This window comes from Podarcis pityusensis (assembly GCF_964106645.2).
Source record: "Podarcis pityusensis genome assembly, chromosome: 7".
NCBI lineage: Eukaryota > Metazoa > Chordata > Lepidosauria > Squamata > Lacertidae > Podarcis > Podarcis pityusensis.
This window is the reverse complement of record NC_138031.1, coordinates 88,346,719-88,369,747: the sequence shown is the minus strand read 5'-3', so window position 1 is coordinate 88,369,747 and position 23,029 is coordinate 88,346,719. Positions and strand designations below refer to the sequence as shown.

The 23,029-nt window shown below is 42.1% G+C and overlaps 1 protein-coding gene across 4 annotated transcripts in view; it reads right to left on the bottom strand.

Moving 5' to 3' along the window:
- Positions 1 to 23,029, bottom strand: part of SLC24A3 (solute carrier family 24 member 3) — a 171,335-nt gene that overhangs the window by 42,303 nt on the left and 106,003 nt on the right. For all 4 annotated transcript variants that reach the window (XM_081015171.1, XM_081015169.1, XM_081015170.1 and 1 more), the window contains exons 4-7: positions 12,513 to 12,587; positions 11,289 to 11,373; positions 8,597 to 8,700; positions 1,247 to 1,321 (exon numbers count right to left, since the gene is read on the bottom strand). In XM_081015171.1, coding sequence (XP_080871297.1) covers positions 1,247 to 1,321; positions 8,597 to 8,700; positions 11,289 to 11,373; positions 12,513 to 12,587 — 339 coding nt within the window. The remainder of the gene's footprint in view (positions 1 to 1,246; positions 1,322 to 8,596; positions 8,701 to 11,288; positions 11,374 to 12,512; positions 12,588 to 23,029) is intronic.

Sequence of the window (23,029 nt, the reverse complement as noted above, 5' to 3'; positions counted from 1 at the left end):
CCATCTTCCTTCAATGAGGAAACATCTAAGGATGCCCTCTTGGCTCTCAGGCAAGAGAGGAGATAAGGACTATCTTGCTACAAGGTAGATTCTGAATGTATGTAACCTTTTTAAGCTGTCTGCCTTCTGGGATCATATTGTGAACAGAACGTGAGTAAACTCTTTTATACTTTTATAAAGACTGTGTCGTGTCTTGTATTTTAAGAGGGAACAAAGGGGAAATTACCAGAGTAATTATTATAGAGGTTCTAGCGAACCTGTGCACACGTTACCGTTGCGAACTTAAAGGGGAATGTTTATAAACTCTGCTGATATTTTGGGAACTTGTTAGCACAAGTTGGATAAGGATATAATTAGTCAACATATCCTCTCCTGCACCCCAGAACATTCCCACAATTATAAGGGACACGTGGCAAACCTAGTGGGGGTTCCAGCAGTCTCACAACCCAGCAGGTTCTATAAACAGATGCCTTTCTATGGTTCTGGACATGTGCCTGCCACAATTGTCTCAGTGTTTTGAGCTGCCATGATTCTGCAGATCATGGTGGCTGCCTGGCTGCCCCTCATCCCCAGCACCTGTAAAACACACATCCACAAATTGAACAGCAGCCCTACATATGCCCAAAGAAAATCACTTGCTTGGACTCCAGCAGTAACTGAAGCAGACTCTTCATTATGGTCTCAGGTACACCAGAAAATATACCAGAGACCACTGGTGGTCTTCAGAATTCAATTTAAGAGGCACTGTTACAGAAAATTCTTCATAAATTCCAACAGATGCCCGGAAATGCGCTATTTCTGATCATAAATAGTAGGAATCATAATGGATTAGGGAGTGAAAGCAAGTAATAACAATATTTTTGCCAGAAGTGTGAAATAACAATTGCTTATTGTAGAGAAAAAATCTGGTCTCACCAGGCTAGAGTCTTATTGCACATTTTCTAAATGAAACCACCTAGAATGAAATCTCCCCCCTGACTTCACTGGACCAACCCAAATCTGGTTTTGGCATTTGAAGCTATGTTTTGAAGTTGCAGAACATTAGTTCTTAAATCACTATGGACTAAACTGGTAAAGATGTAAATTGCAATGGGCAAGGTCCTATATTCATTTAAATGAAACACTCAACAAAAGCAAACTTCTTGTAAAAATAAATCAGCTTAGTGAACCCCTATGAAATGGGAGAAATGGCATTTTGGATTGCCAAACAAAGACTTGTTTAGGAAAGCGATCTCTGAGCACTTACCAAGATAAGTGCAACAACAGAGCAGGTATAATACATGGAATCCCTCAGGAGACACCAAGATGACAGTGCAACAATCTGAGAAAACAGACAGGAAGAAAATGAACTGGCCATATATGATCCCAAGATTCACATTAACAACAAGCTGCAAGGAAGAGCTGATGGGTCCCCCCCATCCCAAAGACCAGAGAATTCTACACAGTCATTGTAACAGGTGTACTAACCTAGTCAGAAGAATCACATTTTTTCCAGGCATAAAATATTTATACCTCAAAAGGTCACATTCCTGCAACAAAAGTGTTACTTTGAAAGATATCTGTGAAAGAAGATTTCATACAGCAAATATGCAATTAACATTTATTGAGAAGGAGGAAAAACACTGTGTGGAAAGTCCATTATCTCCAAGTTTTGGCCAGATTCTCCAACAGAAGTGCTGAGCCTGTTATACTGAAGAGACATCATGAGGAGTTCAGACTCCTCATTCTGAGGGGAAGAAGCAATGGTTGCCAGCCATTATCTGTGGTTACCTGTTACAACAGTTGGGTGCCTCCACCTCTCTGCTGAGCAGTGGCAGGAGCCCATGGGATTCCAGGCATTCACCCCAGGTCTGTGTTCCTTTGGAGAACTGAGACATGGGGGAGACTGTCGTAGCTTTAAGAAATATGGTTTATTCTTCTATTTACATCTTCAGTCTGCATGGAGAGAGTCCAGATCTTACAGCATGGTCATTTCAAGAGGAGCTTGTACCCCACAGCAGTGCAACCATGGAGTCCAGGGCATCTCTCCCAGCCAGTTCTGCAGTCAGCCTGTCCAAAGATAGATCTTAGACCTCCTGCCACCATCTTCCTCCCAGCAAACCTTGCTCAAAACACTATTTTCCTGTCACCTCACACCCAGTTACCATGGTAACCTTCCAAACTCAGTCTCTTCATACCTCGGGATAGTTCTCTTGCAAGCCAGTGGCCCTCAGTGGCCCCATATTCTTCCTTAATGTCCCTAGCTTAGCCAGGTCATTTTGCATAGGCTAGCCTAGAAATTTCTCCGCAGTTTATGGTTCCTCTTCACATCCCAAATAATCAAAATTCTATAATGTCTTAATTTCTAGGGTTTGGTCCTTCCCAGTCTGTAACACAGGGTTCAGACTCCTCATTCTGAGGGGAAGAAGCAATGGTTGCCAGCCATTATCTCTGGTTACCAGCCAGTCCTCCCCCAAATCTTCTGGCATGGACAGAAAACTCAGGACAGGGTCAGTCTCACTTTACGTCAGCCCCTGGAGACAATCTCTCAGTGCTTCCAAGTGCAAAGGGAGATTGTCTCCCATCAGGCATGAAGTGAGATACCCCTTCTTCCTTCCAGGTTCTTTATGATACACTGGGTCTCTTAATGAAGACAGCCAAAAAAACAGAAAGAGATATACCACTGTCAGAAACAAATTTATGGTCATTGCTGGCAACCTGATGATCACATTTTGACTTGAATGAAGATTGACTAACTATATAATTGATTGCTATACTATGGGAAGCATGTGCCTTCAACTATTTAATGGGGGCGTGGTGGTCACTTTTTTCTCGCAGAAAACTCTTGAGGTCTAACCTGCATCATAAGGTAACAAAATCCTGAGGTGGTAGAGTAAGTTGACAACATCTCTTCAACCTTCATCTGGGACAAAAAACACACACAACCTAACACATCACAGAGAAAGTATCTATGCTACTCACTCCGTCTTATGTGAATTTTCTACTTATAGGGAGAAAATATGGGAGCATTCAAAAATATGAATCCTTGCCTGCAGTCTCAAGTGGTGTAGTCCATCCCATTACTTGAATTCCCCCCTCCTTCTGCTACATGTAGACCAGACCTCCAATTGTAGCTGGTACCAAACAAATTATATGCCACAGTGTGTATGTGAGTGTATGCGCTCTCTCTCTCTCTCTCTCTCTCTCTCTCTCTCACACACACACACACACACACATGTGCCCATTTATATTTGTATGGTACCAGGATATTTCCAGTCAGACTCACAGTATTTCATTTTAGCAGAAATCCTGCATTTGGCAAAAATCTCCAGGGGAAAGACTTCATTCAGTGACCTCACTAACTCCAGTGCAATGCGGCTAATATCAGGTTGTAGCAGATAACCTCTGAAAAGGTGGCAGGATACAAGACTACATTTATGTCCCCTTTTTCTGGAGAAAAACAAAAAACACCCCGCCCCATTTACAACATCCAGTACATTAAGTGCACCATGGGCTATAAGCTTTTTCAGGGAGTGCCCTGTACCAAAATGAACACACCCAAAACCATTTGCAGGGGAGGAAGTTCATATAAACAATTGTGTTAACAGAGATCAAAGGCTGGGCCAATGTGAATTACTTTTAGTCAGCAAACTGAATTACTTGTTGTTAGTAAAATTAAAGCTTAAAACATTAAGATACATGCAAACCAAGTGGGCAAGAAAACCATAATGAAGAATATATAACCTCTTCTATGAACAATAATATTCTCTATGTTGCTGAGGAGCTCATTCTTATATATTGGTTGTGCTCAGAGCTTTTCTTCTGGTGTTAGATGCAGTACCAGGGCCTTTTTTCCCAGACAAAAAGCACTGGTTATGGAGTAATAAATATAATGACAAATGGACATGTTTGCCAGATATTCAGGGAGAAGGAACTGATCCTGGGTGACAAGGCAGAGAGGAAAAGCTGAGCACATCACACTTCCCCTTCCCGCGTGTTGTGGGGCTATGCATTTTCCTGCTGGGTCACCCCATTACGATGTGGGTGGAGCTGGGGTCCTGTTATGAGGGAGGGGAGGCGGGGGGAGCTGCTCTGATGAGGAGGGCTCTGAGGAGACTCGGGAGGGCAGTGTGTCGCGCAGGGGCCTGCAGGTGCAGAGGGGCAGTGGCAGCTTGTGCCTCTTTCCGCCAGTGGACCATGCTGCTGCTGCTGCTGCTGCGGCGGCAACTGCTGCTGCTTTTGCAAGGCCAGCTAGTGGCCATGGGCAGCTCCATGCTCCAGATGGCTGGATGAGCCACAGCGGAGGAGGAGAGTGGATCTTGGCAACATAATTTTCTCTTTCGGTGGTGGCTGATGCTGTTGCTGCAGCTCCTTCCCTCGACCAGCTAGCCAGTCCGCTGGTGCTTTAAGCTTGCCTTTGGCTACCCACCCCTTCCTGGAGAGAAGGGGGGATCTCGCTGGGCGTCCTTGCAGAAGAACCTGCCTAGGGGGTCTGGGGCACACGATTCTCATCTGAAGAGATTGTGCACCTTCTGTGGGTGGGTATTGGAGGAGCCACAGCTGCTGCAGTGCCCAGCTGTGTGCCTTTTGGAAAACATCAGCATGCAGGGGAGACGGAAGAGAAACAGACTTTCTCTTTGCAAGAAAAAATTGTGTGTGTGTGTGTGTGCAACCTCCCACCCCTTTTCGGATCAGCATTTGAGGAGGAGACAGAGTCGGGTGCAGGAGGCGAGGGGGAAAGCGCCTCTGCTTGGCTGTCTCCCACCGCAAAAGCTTGTTTTTCTCCATCTTGCCCAGTAGGCATTGTTTTATGATGATGCATTGTTTTATTATTACGGGCTGCATAAAAGGGTTGCCATGTGTCTTCTTTTTCCAGGACACGTCCTCTTTTTCAGGGGTAAAATTTGAGATAAATTGCATTAATTTGCTTTGAATGGCCATCATAGTGTCCTCTTTTTTGATCTACAAAATATGGCAACCTTAGTATACAAGAAGAATTATAATTTATTACTTCTACCCAATGCTTTTCCCCCCTGGCAGTATTTACTTTAACAACTTCATGGTGAGTACCGGCAACTTTTTTCTAGAAATGGCACACTCACCAAAGCTTGTCTCCAACTTGCTAGCCAGCTATTCTAGAGAAAGACAGAACTGAGATTTTCTTGGGGAAAACCTTTTGCAACCTAGTAGATACCAATTGTGGACCTTTCACTACCTACTTCTGTGTGGATGATATGTTTGCTTCACAAGGAAACATAGCACGAGAGATATGAATGAATTCAGATATTGAGAATAACCTTAGAACAGAGCACTTATTTGTCAAACAAGTGAGAATCTGGTTACAGATAGGTAGCCGTGTTGGTCTGCCATAATCAAAATTAAAAAAAATCCTTCCAGTAGCACCTTTAAGACCAACTAAGTTAGTTCTTGGTATGAGCTTTCGTGTGCAAGCACACACAGTGTGTATCTGAAGAAGTGTGCTTGCACATGAAAGCTCATACCAAGAACTAACTTAGTTGGTCTTAAATGTGCTACTGGAAGGATTTTTTTTAAAGTGAGAATCTGCAAGGGAAATTTCCTTCCTACACACAGAAGAAGAAAAATGACAGTCTAAGGCTTCACTTCTTATTGACTTTGTCCATTGCCAACTTTAGGAGTAATTATAAACAACTGGTGGTTACTTGGGTGTAATTAACACAATACACTTACCAATTGGTAGTTTTGCAACAAGACTGGAGGGTGCCTTCTTATAACAGGCACCACCACAGATACTGTTACTTCATTTTTTGTCTATTAATATTTTTTTTAAGAGTGCGAGTATTTCTCTCTCTTAAACCTCATAGCTCTTTCTGATAAAGAAAGTTAAGGTAATGTAATTAACATCCTATTTCTGTGCCTATTGTAGATTACTCCTCCATGAGATTACACCACCACAATTGTAAAATTCCTATTGTGTAATTGCTATGATTAAGCCTGTTTGGCTGTAGCAGCCCAGAAGATAGATGGCATATTAGATCAAAAGCCACCTTCCTTGAGCTTTCCTTACCCTTTGTCCTGATTAACATTGCTATGAGTTTTATGTAAGCCTTACATTGTAAGGATTCCACTGCTAGTTAAAACTGCTCTATTAGCTGGTTCTCTGATTTTTTTACCACCCCGCCCCCCACATCAAAACCAAAACATCATTCAGATAGAGCTCTAACCAGAGAGAACTTTACTGGAAGGAAAAACAGTAAATAAGGGTGGAGAGAAACATAATATTTGCAGAGAAGTTACAATGGTACATCACCTACAGTGTGATCTGAGCTTTCTCCTAACTTTGCCCTTTGCCTCACAGATGTTTGTTCTATTAAGTATTGCCCCTTTCCTGCCAGTGATCTCTCAGCCAAGAGGAAAGTGCTATTGTATACCTGTCTACCCAAAAGTAAAACTCTTTAAGATCAATGAGGCTTACTCCCAGCTAAATGGGTTTAGGATTATAGCCTAAATCCTGTAGCACTGCCTCTGGAACCTCTCACTGCTATGGGAAGTGGAAGAGCACACAACAATGTTCAAATGCTAGTAAATTCCAAGCACTCATCAAAGCAAATGAAATGTCTAAGCAGTCCAAGTTGATCTCAGAAGCAGAATGTTTGCAAAATGTTTGCAAAAAAACATTTGGCACAGTTCCATAAGAATTTGGTGAGATCCCAGGCTCCCTTCTCATGCCAGACCCAAGTGAGATTTCTACCTGCCTCTGATCTGCTTGTTATTTGTGAACTTGTAAAATTAAACGATTCTATTTTCTTAATGGTAATCAGAATGTATATGTAGTGGTTAGGGCCTATAGGAAGAAAACAGTTTCACACTTCCTTTATGGGACCCCTCTACAGATAACAGATTTTAACAGCAAAGTTCAGGCATCCTTTTTTCGACAGACCCTAGGAGTTCCAAAGTGTGGCTATATGTGCTGAGCTAGACCAACATCTCTTAGGCCAGGGGTCTGCAACCCGCGGCTCCGGAGCCGCATGTGGCTCTTTTACACCTTTGCCGCGGCTCCAGGGCGGATACTAGCGAGGGGAGGAGGCGCATTGTGCGCCCCGACACTCCCCACTGTGGCGGGCGCTGTACTGGCTGTGACGTCGCATGGGGGCGGTGCGTGCGTTAGTCACGCACTGTCCCGACGTCACCTTCCCGCCCGCCCGCTACATTGTAAGGGGCATGTACGCTGGTCACTGTTTTGAAGGGGAGTGAAGAACACACACACACAAAAAGGTAACTTGTTAATTTAACGTTTATTTCTATGAGGAGGAGTAATTCTGAGGGGTCAAACAAAGAAATAATAAAAAAGTGACAAAAAAGTTATTTTTATAATGACGAGTTTTGCGGCTCCCAGTTTTTTTTCCTCGGAAACGGGTCCAAGTGGCTCTTTTTGTCTTAAAGGTTGCAGACCCCTGTCTTAGAACCTAGGGGTTGGATCATGACTTTAAATACTGGTTAAAAATTCATTTTAGTACATACTCAGAAAGCATATTAACTTGTTTATTGAGAGATTCACATATTTTTCATGGTTTTCTGCAATTACTTTTAAACTCAAACAAACAGGGATTGCAATAGACTCTTTCCTCTTACTGGATGAGTCACATACTTTCTCTCTCATTAAGCAAAGGCTGTTAGACCATGAATTTCAAAAAATTTACCCCACTCAGCATACCTCTGTATGCCTATCTGCTTACCTGGGTTTGCAGCCTTGTCATGGAATGATGCCCAACTATTTTTATAATTTAGATACCCCTTTGCATCTTAGAGCTTTTATGTTAGTTGCTTTAAATGTACTGTCTAGAAGGTTCAAAAAAATACCCTTCCAGAACAGACTTTGCCCCTGTGGTACGAACACACCAGATGCAATATATCATATAATTTTGGACTGCTCTCTCTTCATTCAACACTCTTAACTGGTGATTCCTTTGAAGCTCCAAATATCTACTTGCAAAGAATCTGTAATCCAATATCTGATGAAGGATGATATTTCCGAAACTACTGAGGTTGTTTCAGGATACAAAATTGAGATTCTTAATCTTACCTAATGATGGCTACTGAGTCTTTTATATGTTTTGTGTGCTTAATATGTCTGGACTATTAATTTTTTATTGGACTATTTTTAATGGTCTAAATTATGCAAATAAAGGCTGAATGAATGATTGAATGAAAAGTATATGTTGAAATGCATAAAAATGAATTTGTAAGCAGGAAGCTTTTATTAATACTGGGGAAGGGGACTGACTTCTAAGGAAACACAGAAAGGGTCCCGAGATAAAACATAAAGGTATATTAACTGCTTTGTGGGACCTACAGTTCAATCCTACTTCGAACTGATTATGAAAATGCAATGCCACAAGCAGTGTTTAAGGCCTCTAGGGTGGAAGCAACATTAATGAGTTCATTGTGCTACAGAGATAAATAAAACTGAGCTATCTTACATGTTTGTTACATCAACGGTATAAGAAATGCATTGAACTCTTGTGAAATGTTATATAAATAGAGGCAAGCAGGAGATTTCCATACTGATTGTGCACCAGTTTGTAAAATGGTGGCTACTACTCAAGGGGGAGGAGGAAATTTAGTCATATTCTCTTACCTGCCCTGCAAAGAGGCCACAAACCCCAATTATACAGAGTATGTTGAATACAGCAGAGCCAACGATGGTCCCAACACCCACGTCTCCTTTCGTGATAAACACACCTGAAGGAAGAAAATAATTCCTGTGTCACTCAGAATGAACAGGCAGGATTTCCCACCGCAAACCAGAACAAGTGGCACTATTCAAGAAGACTGCTGGGATTAAGGAGAAAACACCATAGCATATTTTCTAAAACTAAGAGAAGCAGAGAAAATGTGTGTAATAAAAAGATTGCTTAAAGGTGTTTTCAGCACGATCAACCAGCTGAACAGTCAAATTCATTATAGTATGGAAAAGGAAATAACTGCAAAGGTTTCTCATCATCTGATTAGCAGTACATGCAGGTCTGATCAACGCATGTTAGAATGAGATGGGAGAATCAGCTGTTCCACTTCAGGCGGAGGAGCCACCATTTTTGAATGCTTCACTAAGCAAGCAAGAGGGAGAGAGAGAGAGAGAGAGAGAGAGAGAAATACTGCCTGTTTGCAGCTGTGCCGGTTTTCTATTTGCAGGGATCTCTCTCTCTCCACCACAGCAGTCTTAAATGGCACAGGCACTCTACCACTTTAGGACTTGCATCACCATGTAGCACCTCATACAAGACCCATTCTACTTCATGTGAAGACCAAGTCTTACTTGAATGCCCTGAGCTGTTAGAAAAAGCTTTCTCAGATTTTGCTGCTGTCTGGTATTTGGGGGGCAATGTGCATAGGATTCCAATACACATTGGGGTAGAAATTTGGGGTGGGAAAATACTTGTTTAAAGTCAAATGACCCGTGTTCAGGAGTTCTTTCTGCATGGTTAGCACTGCATGAAGAGCCTCTGATGTTGCCCCCACATTGGGGGGGAAGTTGGTAGAGGGGAAGGCTGCAGGGCCTGCATGGGCTGCCTCTGTGAGCTGGAAATAGGGGTAAACAGACCTGTTAATTTTGGTTCTCCCTGTTTCCTATTTCCCCAATCTTAAGTTCTCTACATTTTCTACATTTCTGCAGCAGTTTGTGATCATTAAAATTCTTCAGCATGTCTCTTAAGAAACACATTTTTGCATGCAGCTTTGACAAATTTCCAAAAGCCATTTCTGCTAATGTAATGCATTTTTGTATGTTATTCATTTTTATGCACACCTTTACCTATTACTGTATATGCATTCTTTAAAACATTATTTAGTTTGAGAAACTGCATTGCAAAATTTGGATGTGTGGCTTTCAAAGGATAGCTATTATCTAAATTCCTGTGTTTCAGTTCTCATAAAGGTTTTGGAAAGTGAACATTTGATAGATATAGATTTAGATTTAAATATGAGCTGAATGGAATTTCTCCTCCATCACTAGCTGGAGCCCTGCTTGATCAAGATCCCAGCTCACAGAGCCAGCCTACACGTTTGGCAGGAATTTAGATAATTTGAACAACATTAGGATTATCCCCAGTCATTTTTTCATGACTGAATATTCAAATTTGGCCTTGATCTAAGAATGAATAACAGTGTTTGGAGGCCAAATTACCTGGTGTGAATGTGATGAATCCTTCCCTCTAAGGACCACACATAAGCACATTGATCAACCTAAACTTAGAGAGATGAAACAGCTGAGCTTGCCACATCCTGTGGCTCTGATCCTTTCTTCCCAGAATCTCTCTGTCCTGCAGGGCCCTGAGCTGCCTCCTTGTCCTACCATGGCTGCTAGTGCAGGGTTGCCATATTTCAAAAAGTAAAAACTAGGACACCCTGAAAGTTGTTGAGCTTCCCCCCCACCCCACCGGATGTCATTTCTGCCTTTGAAAATCCAGGAAAATCCGGACGGATGGCAGCCCTATGCTAATGAACATGTTTTTTCTTAACACAAGGGCATTTTTTAAAAGTAGCTTTCCACTTCCTCCAAGGAATTTTGACTCACCAGCAATCAACCAGCCTGACCTTGCAGTGCGTTATATACTCTGAGGAGAACCACTGAAAATGACTGTGCTGCTCCCCACTCTCTCCACCTAACCTTTACTACCTCAGATGCAACAAAAGAAAACACGAACGTTTGAGACTGCCTTACACCAAATCAGCTTCCGTTCATCTCAGTATTAACTACTTAAACTGGTAGTGGTTCTCCACATCTCAGGTTGGGGTCCTTCCTACCTTGCTACCTGAGATCCTTTATGGAAGTGCTAGGATCTTTATGCATACAAGGCATGTGCACCTCTTGAGTTATGGTCGAATCCATTTTCATTATCTGTGCAGCTTCACATTAAATGTATCATAGTCACATCTAGTTGTAGATTGAGCCATTCTTCACATCTCTTTCTGAATGGCACATGACAACAGGGATGCCATTCAAAAGCATATTGTTTTGTACTTACTAAGAACACACAGGTGGGAAAATTCCCAACAAACATAATATTTTCCTGGGTAGTCATCCCAGGAAGATCATCCTGGGATGTTGTTGTTGGCACTGGGGCAATCTTCCAACAACATCCATTCCATCCTTCTGCCAGTGTTTATTGAACTAAGGTTAACCTTATGGGTTTGGTCTTCTACCCAAAACCTGGGTGTGCATATCTATCTCCCATCATCTTTGTGGGAAAGATAAGGCACAAAACTATTAAAAAGCTACATTTACCGTACTTTCGCAGTTACAGCAAGAAAGAAGTGGACGATTTAGTTACCTATGACAGATGTAAAGAGTTCTGGAGCAGAGCTGCCGGCTGCCATGAAGGTTGCCCCTGCCACATCTTCACTCAGGTGCAGGCGCTGTGGAAGAAGAGAAAAGTCTCTTATCAGAAGCAAAATATAACACGTCCCCAGGCTATTAGTGTTTCAGGACTCAGGATTCATGGTCGCCCCCAACATCCTCCCCAGGCAGAACAGTATCAAAGGATATGCAATGCAGTAGGAGCTGCAGCAGAATCCTTTCCCCAAAGTATTACCTCCAATGTCCCTCTCGCACAGGAGGATGTTGGAGGTGCGCAAGGGGCATGCCGCAGAACTCTTTAGGGACGCCATTTATCTTTCTGATAGTTTGGGAGCACTGTCACGGCTACCCTGCATGGTTTCATCCTATGCTCCTCCAGAGACACACAGTTTTTTACAACTTTACTCTTGTCTGTGTCTTTTAAATGGGATATTAGCACATTGTTCCTCTAGCAGCTTTCTACTGATGTTCAAAATAATTAGCTGTCAGCTGCTGCCTGAACTTGAGAAATTATTTATATTATTGTTAAATTATCATTATCAATTACTTGACTGCTGGTAAGAGGAATTATCAGCCTGTCCCATTTGATTTTCCATGTATAAATGTCACATTATTTTATACTTACAATGGTATAAATGATTTCAGATATCAAAACTTTACACACTTAAGTTAATGTTTCTCAGGCTTGGAATTTTAATAACAAGCTTTTCATGTTTCAGTTTTATTCTGTATGATTTTTACCTTAAATTTGTGATAGCTCAAGCTCAATAAAAAACATCAAATAAGAGTAGATTTTAATTTTTGCCTCTAACAGGTCGATCCTGCTGATCCACACCATACACTTAAAGCTCATTCAACACACTTTTAAAGCACATGACTTAGTACTTGATTCATATGCTGCAGGGTTGGCAGTGGCCTTAAATCAAGTTGCCACAGTTGTTCATGAAAGCTATACCAACCACGGCGATATTTTTCTAGAAAGAGCGGTGCCAGAGATCTCCCTTGTTCTCTTCGCATGGCAATGGAGCCCACCTGAGAGGTGCTGCAAATGAGCTCCAGCACATTCCAGCTGAAAAAAGACCTGGCTATGCCCATAGAAATGAAGTGTGTAAAACTGATGGGATGTAAACAAAGGTTACAATTCTGGTTTGGTAATTTCATTAATAAATATGCGTAAGTAGCATCAACATAGACTTACTTCACAAATCTTTTCCAACGAAGGGACAAAGAAATCATCACAGACAATAGCCAAAGCATAGAACATGTAGACAGCCTGCAAGAACAGAAAGCATTGTGTTTACAAGGCACCAGTTAAAACAGGATACTGTCATAATTTAATTATTTTAAAAGAATTAAGAACACATTATGTATACTGGTTTGGAATGACATCAAAGATATACCACAGAATTAAATTGGTGTAGTAGTCAACCCTGCTGTCTAAGGGAACCCTGGAAACTGCAGTGTGTGTGTGTGGGGGGGTGTCTTTAGCAGATAAATCTCAGCTCTCATCATACCCCCCCCTACTCCCTAAGACACATCCCTACCCAGAAAAACCAGCACTTTTAAACAATTTGTTTTTAATGTTTGCTTTTTATCGGTATTTTTCTATGAAAATTTCATCTTTAATAAAAACCGCTTAGAGGTTTTTGGTGATTAAGAGGTATATAAATCTTGTCAAATAAAGAAAATAGAATTATTTGTGGAAATATGTGATATATGACCCTGTTCTGTGGAGTTAGCATCCCAGATGAGATTGTACTTATGCAAACAATTGAATAAATTTCTGTTTCAACAAGCTTTTTCTGATGTCTCAAAAGGTCTTTATTGTAGAAGTTTATTCTGTGTTCTTTTTCAACCTCTCTTTAGTTGTGGGTTTTTGTACTGTTTTTAAAGCTGTTTTAGTTGTTTTGAGGCTCATTTGAAAACAATTCATACATTAACAAGCTAACAGTAATACAGTGGTACCTCGGCTTACAAACTTAATCCGTTCTGGAAGTCCGTTCTTAAACTGAAACCGTTCTTAAACTGAGGCGCGCTTTCCCTAATGAGATCTCCCACCGCCAGTGTCCTTCCACCGTTCGGCTTCCGTTCATAGACTGAGGTAAACTTCGCAAACCGGAACACTACTTCCGGTTTTGTGGAGTTCGTAAACTAAATAGTTCGTAAACAGGGCTATTCTTAAACTGAGGTTCCACTGTAAAATCAATATATTTTTGTAGTGTAGCTATGTCCCAAATTGCATTTGACACACTTTTCAGATTTTCAGTATGCAAAGTGCTCCATTATTTGTTTTGCACCTGGAAGGTACAGGGACAGGATGGTGGAGAGTTCAAGGATGTGTAGGAGAATCAGAAGGAGCACCGGATTGGCTCTGACGGTGCTAAAAATACGTAATTAATGCCACTAATGAACAAATAAAATGAAATGGCATCATTTCATGCTAGCCTTAAGGGTTGGGTTACAGCATCATAAAGGTAAAGGTAAAGGTACCCCTTGCCCGTACGGGCCAGTCGTGTCCGACTCTAGGGTTGTGTGCTCATCTCACTCTATAGGCCGGGAGCCAGCGCTGTCCGCAGACACTTCCGGGTCACGTGGCCAGCGTGACAAGCTGCATCTGGCGAGCCAGCGCAGCACACGGAAACGCTGTTTACCTTCCCGCTATAAAACGGTCCCTATTTATCTACTTGCACTTAAGGGTGCTTTCGAACTGCTAGGTTGGCAGGCGCTGGGACTGAACGACAGGAGCTCACCCCGCCGCAGGGATTTGAACCGCCGACCATGCGATCGGCAAGTCCTAGGCGCTGAGGTTTTACCCACAGCGCCACCTGCGTCCCCATCATAGCACCCATTATAACCTGTGTTCCCTTGTGCCTCTGTCTTTCCTGCATTATGCAAGTTCCTTCTCATAGCTCCCTTTTGTTCACTTGCATTTGAAATCCTAAAGAGAAAGGCTTTGAGGCTGAGAGCCAGCAGCAAGACATAAGCAACAAGAGAACATGGGAGTTGGGACTTCTGGGGTGGCGCCCTCGGTAATGGCGGACTCCCTCTGAACTGGAGGGACCAGCTCCACGGGAAAAGGGACTTTTCCGCTACGGCGAAGCGGGGACCCATTCAAAAATCACAGGCAGATGAAGCCTGTGACCATGGGACTCGGCGGGCACCTTTAGCGCCCCCCCAACCCGCAAAGGAACCCACTAACGGGCTCCGGAACGAAGAAGGGGAAGTGGCGCGGTGCTGAGAGTCAACTGCTTCTTCCGTGGAGCGAAGCCGCACAGCCGTTGCCGGAGAGCGCTGCCTTTTTCCTGGGACAATTTGGCTTTTAAAACAACCATCTGTGAGTACTTAAGTTTCGGACAAATGGACTCTAAATAAGGATTTGTGAGCTGAAAGGAAAATTGGACTTAAAAGTTTATTTTAATTTGGCACTGAAACGGAAAGGTCTAAACAGGAAGTCAGCCTTCCGTTTCTTTGTAGATAGATTAAAGCAAAGAAATGGCAAACTAGAGTTCTGAAAATCGCTTCTAAAGGATTAACTTTCATCATTTAAAATTGTTGAACCCCCTTCGGAAGCAGGAGAAGAGGGGGGATTTTTTCCGGACTGTTTAAACCTGCAGAAGTGAGTGTAAAGCAAAGTAACTTTCCATCGTCTTGATCCTGGAGCGGGGTGTCAGGACTGACGTTTTTTTTTGAAGCTCATTGACAAGAGACAAATGTTTCTGACAGATAGCTAAAGGAAGAGAAACATAGTGATTCCATTGTTCTCCTTCGCATTTTAAAGGAACAAATATTGACAAAATATCTAAAAAAGGAAACTTTGTTGTTAGATCTGTTTTTAAAAGAAAAGAACAAACAGAAGTTCTTCCCCTAGAGGGAGCCTGTGAAACTGTAACCAATTTTGAATCGGGGAGCTTGCAGCTATTACAGATTACGATCGTGGGAATAGACTTCTGACCTTGCAGGACAATGTATTCAGAAGCTCTGTTGTGTGCTTTCTGTAAAACAAGTGCCCTACTGGAACAGCTACATGAGAAGACGGACTTTATGGCTGATGCGATTAGAAATTTTGGACAGGCAGTGGGATATTATATAGAGCCCACCCAGGAATTAGATCAGGAGTGTGCCCTGACAGAACAGATGAGGGAAGAGGATGTTGCTGAATCGTGGGCGCCAGAGATGGAGGGAGCTGCGGCCCAGCAGGAACATGAATTCTTGGATTTGACAAATGAACTTGGAAAAAGCCAGATTTGGAAAGATAAAGTTTGGTTTGGTTTGGAAATGGGGGGTTGGATAGACCCCCCTATGCAGGGAGGTTTGGACTTTTCAAGTCTGGCAATGGGCTGTGAGATGTTTGGGGTTGTGGGGGCTTTTAATTTTGGAGGCACTTTGAAACATGTTCTTAAATACCACATGGAGCTTAGTGTGGACTATGGAAAAGGGGCTGATTCGTCGAGAAGGGTCAAAAGCACTGTCAAGCTGGAGTTCCCAAGAGTGAAAGAAGCAGGAGATAAAGGAAAATACAGCTATAAATATGAAGAAGAGCTGCGGAAGGGACATGGAAGGGACTTGAGGGCCTCGGACATAAGGTTGCCAGGTTAATGCGCTAGATTGATGGGATAGAAAGGACTGACAAAACCCGGGTCCAGGAGGAAGAGACGCTGGATGAAGATTGGATTGTTTTTTTTAATTTCTTTTATTAGGATTGTCTTATAAAATTGATGAATGTTAGAAAAATGTTGTAACGAAATTATTTGGCTTTAGCTAAAATGTTTAAAGAATTATGTAAGAATATTATGGTTATGAGAAATTGGTAAAAATAAGATTTAAGTTTTAAGTTTTAAGGTTTTCATAGTAAGATAAGATTAAAATAGATTAAGGTAAAGTAATGACAGAATATTATGAAATATGGAAAGGATTTGCTGCGACAATTAATAACCAGGATACAAAAAACGGGAGGAGGAGGAGGTCAAAGAAAGAAGGTAATGACAGTTAAAGATTTGAGAATATTTGATTTGTTTTTAAATGTTTGTGGTATATTTTTGTTTTTTGAGCGTGTTGCGCAATTTTTTGATTTTGATTTTGATTAATCTGTATTGTTTGATTGTGGTTTGTTTTCTCTTTGTTTTTTCTTTCTTTTTCTTTCTTTGTTTCCTTTTGTAATTCTAAAATTTTCAATAAATATCATTTAAAAAAAAAAAGAGAGAGAACATGGGAGTTGAAGAGTGAGTCCCTCCACAGAGCCCTCTGAAGAAGCCATCCCCAACTGCAGAGCTAGAACCAGGGGGAGTTGGCAGCAGCCATAAAGGAGAGTGGGCAGGAGGGGAAGCTTATAGGGAAACTGACCTGCTATGAAGGGAACAGATGGACAAAGAAGCAAGATAGGAATGCTTGGAACACCTGCAGTGTGGGAGCCTCGCAAGGAAGGCCAGAGTCTGTCTGAAAGTCCCAGTGCCACAACTGCCCCTTCCTCCACTGCCTCGGTTACTTTTAGCTTGGCAATGAAAGGGTCAGGGAGTACTCAGTCTGAGGCTGGGACCTTCAGTTGCTCATCCTGAATGGATAGCCAGACCTGGATGAGCCAACAGGCTCCTTGGGAGCGATGACGGGGCCTGAGAGAGCAACACAGCCTCTTCTTCCTCAACTCTGCATCCCTTTGTTTTATTTTACATTAGCTTTAGGCGGCTTTCTGTCAAAAAAATATCAGAGTAGCTACTACAATAAATACAAGATCAGTTAGATCTTGGATAATTTACATGTAGATAGATAAAACACAACAAAACAGATTGAATCATAGATAATATAGTATCATTATAATAATGATAAGTGATTTGATGGATGTAGGCATGTGTCTCTCTGAATCCACATTAACTGTGGGATAGGTGCACCCTAGGAATATTGAGAAGATTATACATACATCCAAGTGCATATTTAATATGTGAATATATAATGTCCATTTTATAAGTTATATGCACTAAATTTTGAAATCAAAACCCCAACTCAATACAACAAAAAATTCATCAGTACAGCACCAAAGGCAGTTAAAACAGGCATTTATCAATAGTAATAATTGGAGAAGCCCTTTTGGACTTTTTGTATGGAAGGGGAAATGAATGAATTTGAGGTGTTTAAGTCTGAAGATTGGGAAAATATTACTTAACAGAAGGAGGAGCAATTGGATGTCATCCTGGAGTGAATACTTTGAATAATCTTTTTATATGTAACTGACAGATGGAGAATCCGAAGTCCTTTTTATTTCTCTTACTCTTTTTTTTCTCTTTTCTTTTCTTCTTTCATTCTTGTATTTTTTATCTTCCTTCTTTTTTCCTTTATTCGCTTTGTTTGTTTGTTTGTTTTGGTGTCCTCTACTCTGAGTCAATATTGGGATTATACACAAGGGTGATGGATGGTTGGTGAAGGAACCTGTGCGAGAGGCAGGGAAAGGAAGATCTCCCAGGGTGGGAGGCAGAGAGAAGAAAGGGAAGCTCCCAGGTAAGACCTGGCAAGGTCCACCCCTTCCTGTGTGAGACAAGGCTTAGGATCTACCTTTGAGAGCAGACTATGCATTTTATTTTCTCTTTCATGTTATGAAAAAAAGAAAAGGAAAGTGTTATAAGAATTCTGAGGTCCCAAATATAAAGCAAGCATTCATAAATGTACAAGGCAAACACATACATAATTACCACATGTCTGAAATCGCACAGGAGAGCAAACCTGCAAGGAGGAAGGAAATGGGAAAGCCTCTCCATTGTCTATTGCTTACCTGTCTTAAGGGCGTATGTGTGTATGAATAGGGTGAGCCTGTGACAGGAATTAAAGTATTTACCATCACAAAAGAATGGCCAGGCTGCCCAGGTAAAGCAATCAATGACCAATATCAAGTATCCTGGCAAACAGAATTTCTGCTGGAGACTGCCTCTTTCTGTGATGTATGCATGATGTTTTGGGGGTGGTCTCGAGCTACAGGGTGGGAAATTTCAAAGGTCTATATAAGAGCTTGCACACCAATGTTCTGGGTTCCTCTCCTCCCTCCCTGCGTGGAGTAAGCGGGGGACCCTGTTGCAACAGTTTAATAAAGATCAGGCTTACTAGCTGCTTTGCTTCTCAATATTCTCTGGTTGGCCTCTGTTATTTTCTCCTACTGATAGGGAATCTACTTAAAGACTCGATACGGGCTCCTGGATACCCCATAAGAGAAAAGGAGCAGTTTTTTCTTACAACAAAAGGAAAAAAATGGCATTAATCCATGGGAAACAAGCCACAACTCCCTTTCATTTCAGTGGTGCTTGTACAGAACTTCCTGGTGGATTCTGAGTCACAGATGTCTGTTTCTTTGCCTGCTGCCCTTATCAGCACCTAAAATCCACTCTCTGTGGCAGCCTCATCATCTTGCCTCCTGAGAGGGCTGCCTCTGGATTGCTGGGATAGCTCAGTCAGTGAAGCATAAGACTCTTAATCCCAGGGTTGTGGGTTTGAGCCCCGTGTTGGAGGAGGTTGGACTAGATGGCTCTCCTGGTCTCTTCAAACTCTACATTTCCATGGCCCTTTTTCACTGAATATGTGTAGGCTCTAGAAAACTTAAGCCAGTCAAATGTTCCAGTTATTCCTAAACAAATGTAGTTTTCATGTGGGAGGTTTGCAAAATTTGGAGCTTGATTTCCAAGGGAGGTTTCTATGAAGGTGAATGATCTAGAGTTTCCATGTCTCCTGGCATTGTAGCTTAAGTGTAGTGCCAGGCAGATCGGAAGGTGGCCTGGTGGGATACAGATGTGTTTTATGATATCACCTGCCAGTTAGGGGAAGAGCCTGAGTGCGTCTGCAGGATGGAGCCAGGCAAGCATGGAATAGAAAAAGCTTTCATCAGGTCAGGCAGAAAATAAGTGCACCATCTTGATACTGCCCTCACCCTGGGATTTCACTTATTTGTCCTAGAAACCTGAGGCTCCAGGTTAAACATGGGAGACCTGGCAACCCCTCCCCATTTTTTGTTATGTTCAGTCAAGAATCCAGAAGATGTGATGTCTAAGCAAAACAAACTTTTCAGTCAGTTATTTCCTCTTTTACAAGCCAATAATAGTGCCAGGTTAAAATGTTCCATTACAAAATCTAGCACCTAATAACCAGTGAATTTGATCATGTTCGCAGCCACATTGTGATGACTTTCCAGTTTTCTCGAACCACTAAAAGTCCTGTGATTGGCATAGGTCCCTACCTAGTCTATTATCATTGAAAAGGTTTGTTACTACAAGGAGATGCTGGTCACTAAATACAAAGAATTACAGAGCCAAATCAAATATACAGAAACATCATACAGTAGAGTCCTTTCTGGGCTCGAACACTTCAAATGGGAGAATATTTCAAAAACGAAACCCAGCATATGGAAAGCTAAACTGCAACTTTTCCATGTGACAAATGGTTCTAGCAAGTGCCATTGCAGAGTTTTGTCTGCATTTGGTAGATTGCCTCGTGCAAGCTGAATATCACAACAGGATCAGAAACGCATGTGGGGAGCCACTGCTAAAAATAAGCAGCAAGGATTAAAATTTCCACGAAAAGGTTAATCACTTCCAGTTAAACAAGGAATTACTGGCTGAGGTATTCTTAGTCAAATAACTCTTGAGAGGCCATGCCTGGTTCCCAACTCAGAGGTTGAAAGGGGAGTGTGGAGGGGATGGCAGATGACAGAAATATCATGTGCTGGGCATTGGGGATGGGGGCCTTAGGCCCCTCCTCACTTTTCAAGGCAGACATCCCCACACATAAAAACCCACATGAGTTGTGGATTACAGGACAAAACTATGTAATCTTGTACTATGATAGGTTTCTAGTCTTGTTTTGAGTACTGAACAAGTATATCTAGCTAAAGAAGTACTGCGCACAAGATCTTGTTAGAAATCCAAGTGTATCACAACCTCAGCTTGGGAGATCTGAGTGGGAAGCAGAAAGCTGGAATGCAGCAATGAGAAAATGTTGATCTGCCGATTGAACAAAGGAAGAAAAGCAGGGTCTGGAGCAGGGGTGGGAAACTGGTGGTCCTCCACATGTTGTTGGACCCCATGCCTGACCATTGGCCATGCTGGCTGGATCTGATAGGAGCTGAAGTCCTCAACACCTAGAGAACCACAGGTTCCCACCCCTCCTCTGCGTCTGAGAAGGGTGTAGAGGTGAGCCTAAGCTGCTTGCAGATCATACTAATTCCCCAGACTCTCCCAACTTAAAGCCATCAAGTTTCCAGTTTAAGCTATGGAGTGCCTGATAACAAACTCAACATCTGAAGTCCTCAAAGTAGGTAAAAACAGTGTGCTATTAAAGGGCCAAGCCAATGTGAAGCAGTGCTAGTCCTGACAGGGGATCGGCACATAGCTTTTATAAAAAGGTAAAGGTAAAGGACCCCGACAGTTAAGTCCAGTCGCAAACGACTCTGGGGTTGCGGCGCTCATCTCGCTTTACTGGCTGAGGGAGCCAGCGTACAGCTTCTGGGTCATGTGGCCAGCATGACTAAGCCGCTTCTGCTTCCGCAAACCAGAGCAGCGCACGGAAATGCCGTTTACCTTCCCGCCAGAGCGGTACCTATTTATCTACTTGCAGTTTGACATGCTTTCGAACTGCTAGGTTGGCAGGAGCAGGGACTGAACAACGGGAGCTCACCCCATCGCAGGGATTTGAACCGCTGACCTTCCAATTGGCAAGCCCTAGGCTCTGTGGTTTAGACCACAGCGCCACCCACGTTCATATGGAGACACAAATAACATTAAGAGTAGGTGTTTTAATACAGCACTTCACTGTCACAGAAATACTAATGTAAGCATCCAAGCATGAAAATGGCAAGCAAGGATACTCTGCAAACACAACCTTTTATTCCAGAAAATAAAACATCTCAACACAACACAACCCTATAAAGACACTAGAGATAAGCAAGGAATTAATTAATGGTCTATTGGTTAGAACTGAATTCTCAGAATTTCAACAGCCTAACAGTAGAGAAAACATTCAAATTAGCTGAATAACTCATCCCATAAAAACTCATATCAGTTTCTCTCAGTGACACAAAAGAAAGACTAATGGCAAGAAAGCTCATTACTTCTTTCGGCATTTTAAAACTGATTTTAATTTAGATGGAAGGTCAGAGCACATCTTGCACACAAGTCTATTAAGCTCTCTGCCACATGTATAATTTCCCCAATGTTTCACCCAAGGTGAAGGAGGCATTCATATGGTTCTTCATACATTGTGACCACATCAGTTATGTTAAAGGGAAGGGATCACAGTATATTTAGTTGCAGACAACATGTTTTGTACCCAATTATATAAACTCAAAAATGATTAATTTAATTAAAGAGAGTTATTCAATTCAAATAACGTATGTCCTATTTCTGACAACGAGAACAAAAATGAATTAATAGCATTATCAGTTTATAGTGTTATCTGAGATGTCTCTTTAAAGGAAAAGACGTATGGCAACTGAAGCGTACATCCATATGGTCAGAGTTGTGTTGCTTATTGGTATGATAATTATTTTCTGTAACAACCTAAGTTTTAGAAGTTGTGTATAACATCTTAAGCACTGGTAGCCACGTCTATGTTAATTATTTGGCTGGTTATTTGGGGGCTTTGCTTGCCTGAAGATATGCAGCTGTACTCCCTAGGAGCTGGCTGCTTACAGAAAGGAAGCTGCTCCTCATGAACAGAAGAGAAATATAAGACCCGTGATATGAGTTGCACCTACACTCAGGAAACAGTGGCCTGCCATTTCAGTGGCCAGGCTGTTAATGGGAAGTAGGAGGTTTGATCCTGGCCCAACTGCACTGGCTGCCAGGTAGTTTCTGGGCTCAATTAAAAGTGCAGGTTTTGACCTATAAAGTCTTATGTGCCTCATGACCACAAAACCTTAAGCGATAGTGTCTCCCCATGTGAATCTACCCAAATTCATCATCTGGGGCCCTTCTTTGTGAGGGAGGTGTAGAAGATGGTGACACAAGATCGGGCCTTCTCCGTGGTGATTCCCTGGCTGGAATGGTCTCCCCAGAGAGATGTGCCTGGTGCCATCACTATCAACTTTCAGATGACAAGTGTAGACTCTCCAAGCCTCCCTATTTTCCAGGGACAGTCCCAAATTGACAGAAGCCCCCGGTTTCTGATTTGATCCTGGAATGTCATGCTTTTCCTTGCGACGTCCCTATTTTTATTAGAGAAATATTGGAGGGTATGCAAGTGGAGACTTTTTACTCAGGCATTTCACTTTACTGATTGATTGATTGATTGATTGATTGATTATTTATTTATTTGTTTATTTAGTGCCCTTCGTCTGTAGATCTCAGGATGGTTCACAACATAATCAAGGTAGGGTGTGCCATTTTTAATGTTATTGTAAGTGAAGAACTTTTACTTAATAATGGTTTTTAACCTTTCAATGGTACCTTAAATGTGGTATTTTATGCCTTTTTAAAGAGGCGGAGAGGGGGCTGCAGTCAGTGACAAATAAATATAAGAAATAAAAGTAAATAAATAGTGCCTGGATGCAATAGCACTCTCCTCATTTGTTATTTCCTTAGGCTGGTGCCAACACAGTCATGAAAAAGACCACAGGTGCAAAGTGCCTATGAGCTCCTCTGGGAGCCTGTAATGTTAGTGCTTCTGTGCTCAGCCAAGGTTTGGCTCAGCTTAGCATGACATGAAAAGTGACTCACTGATTCAATCAAGTTCTCTTGGGGTCCATTCAAA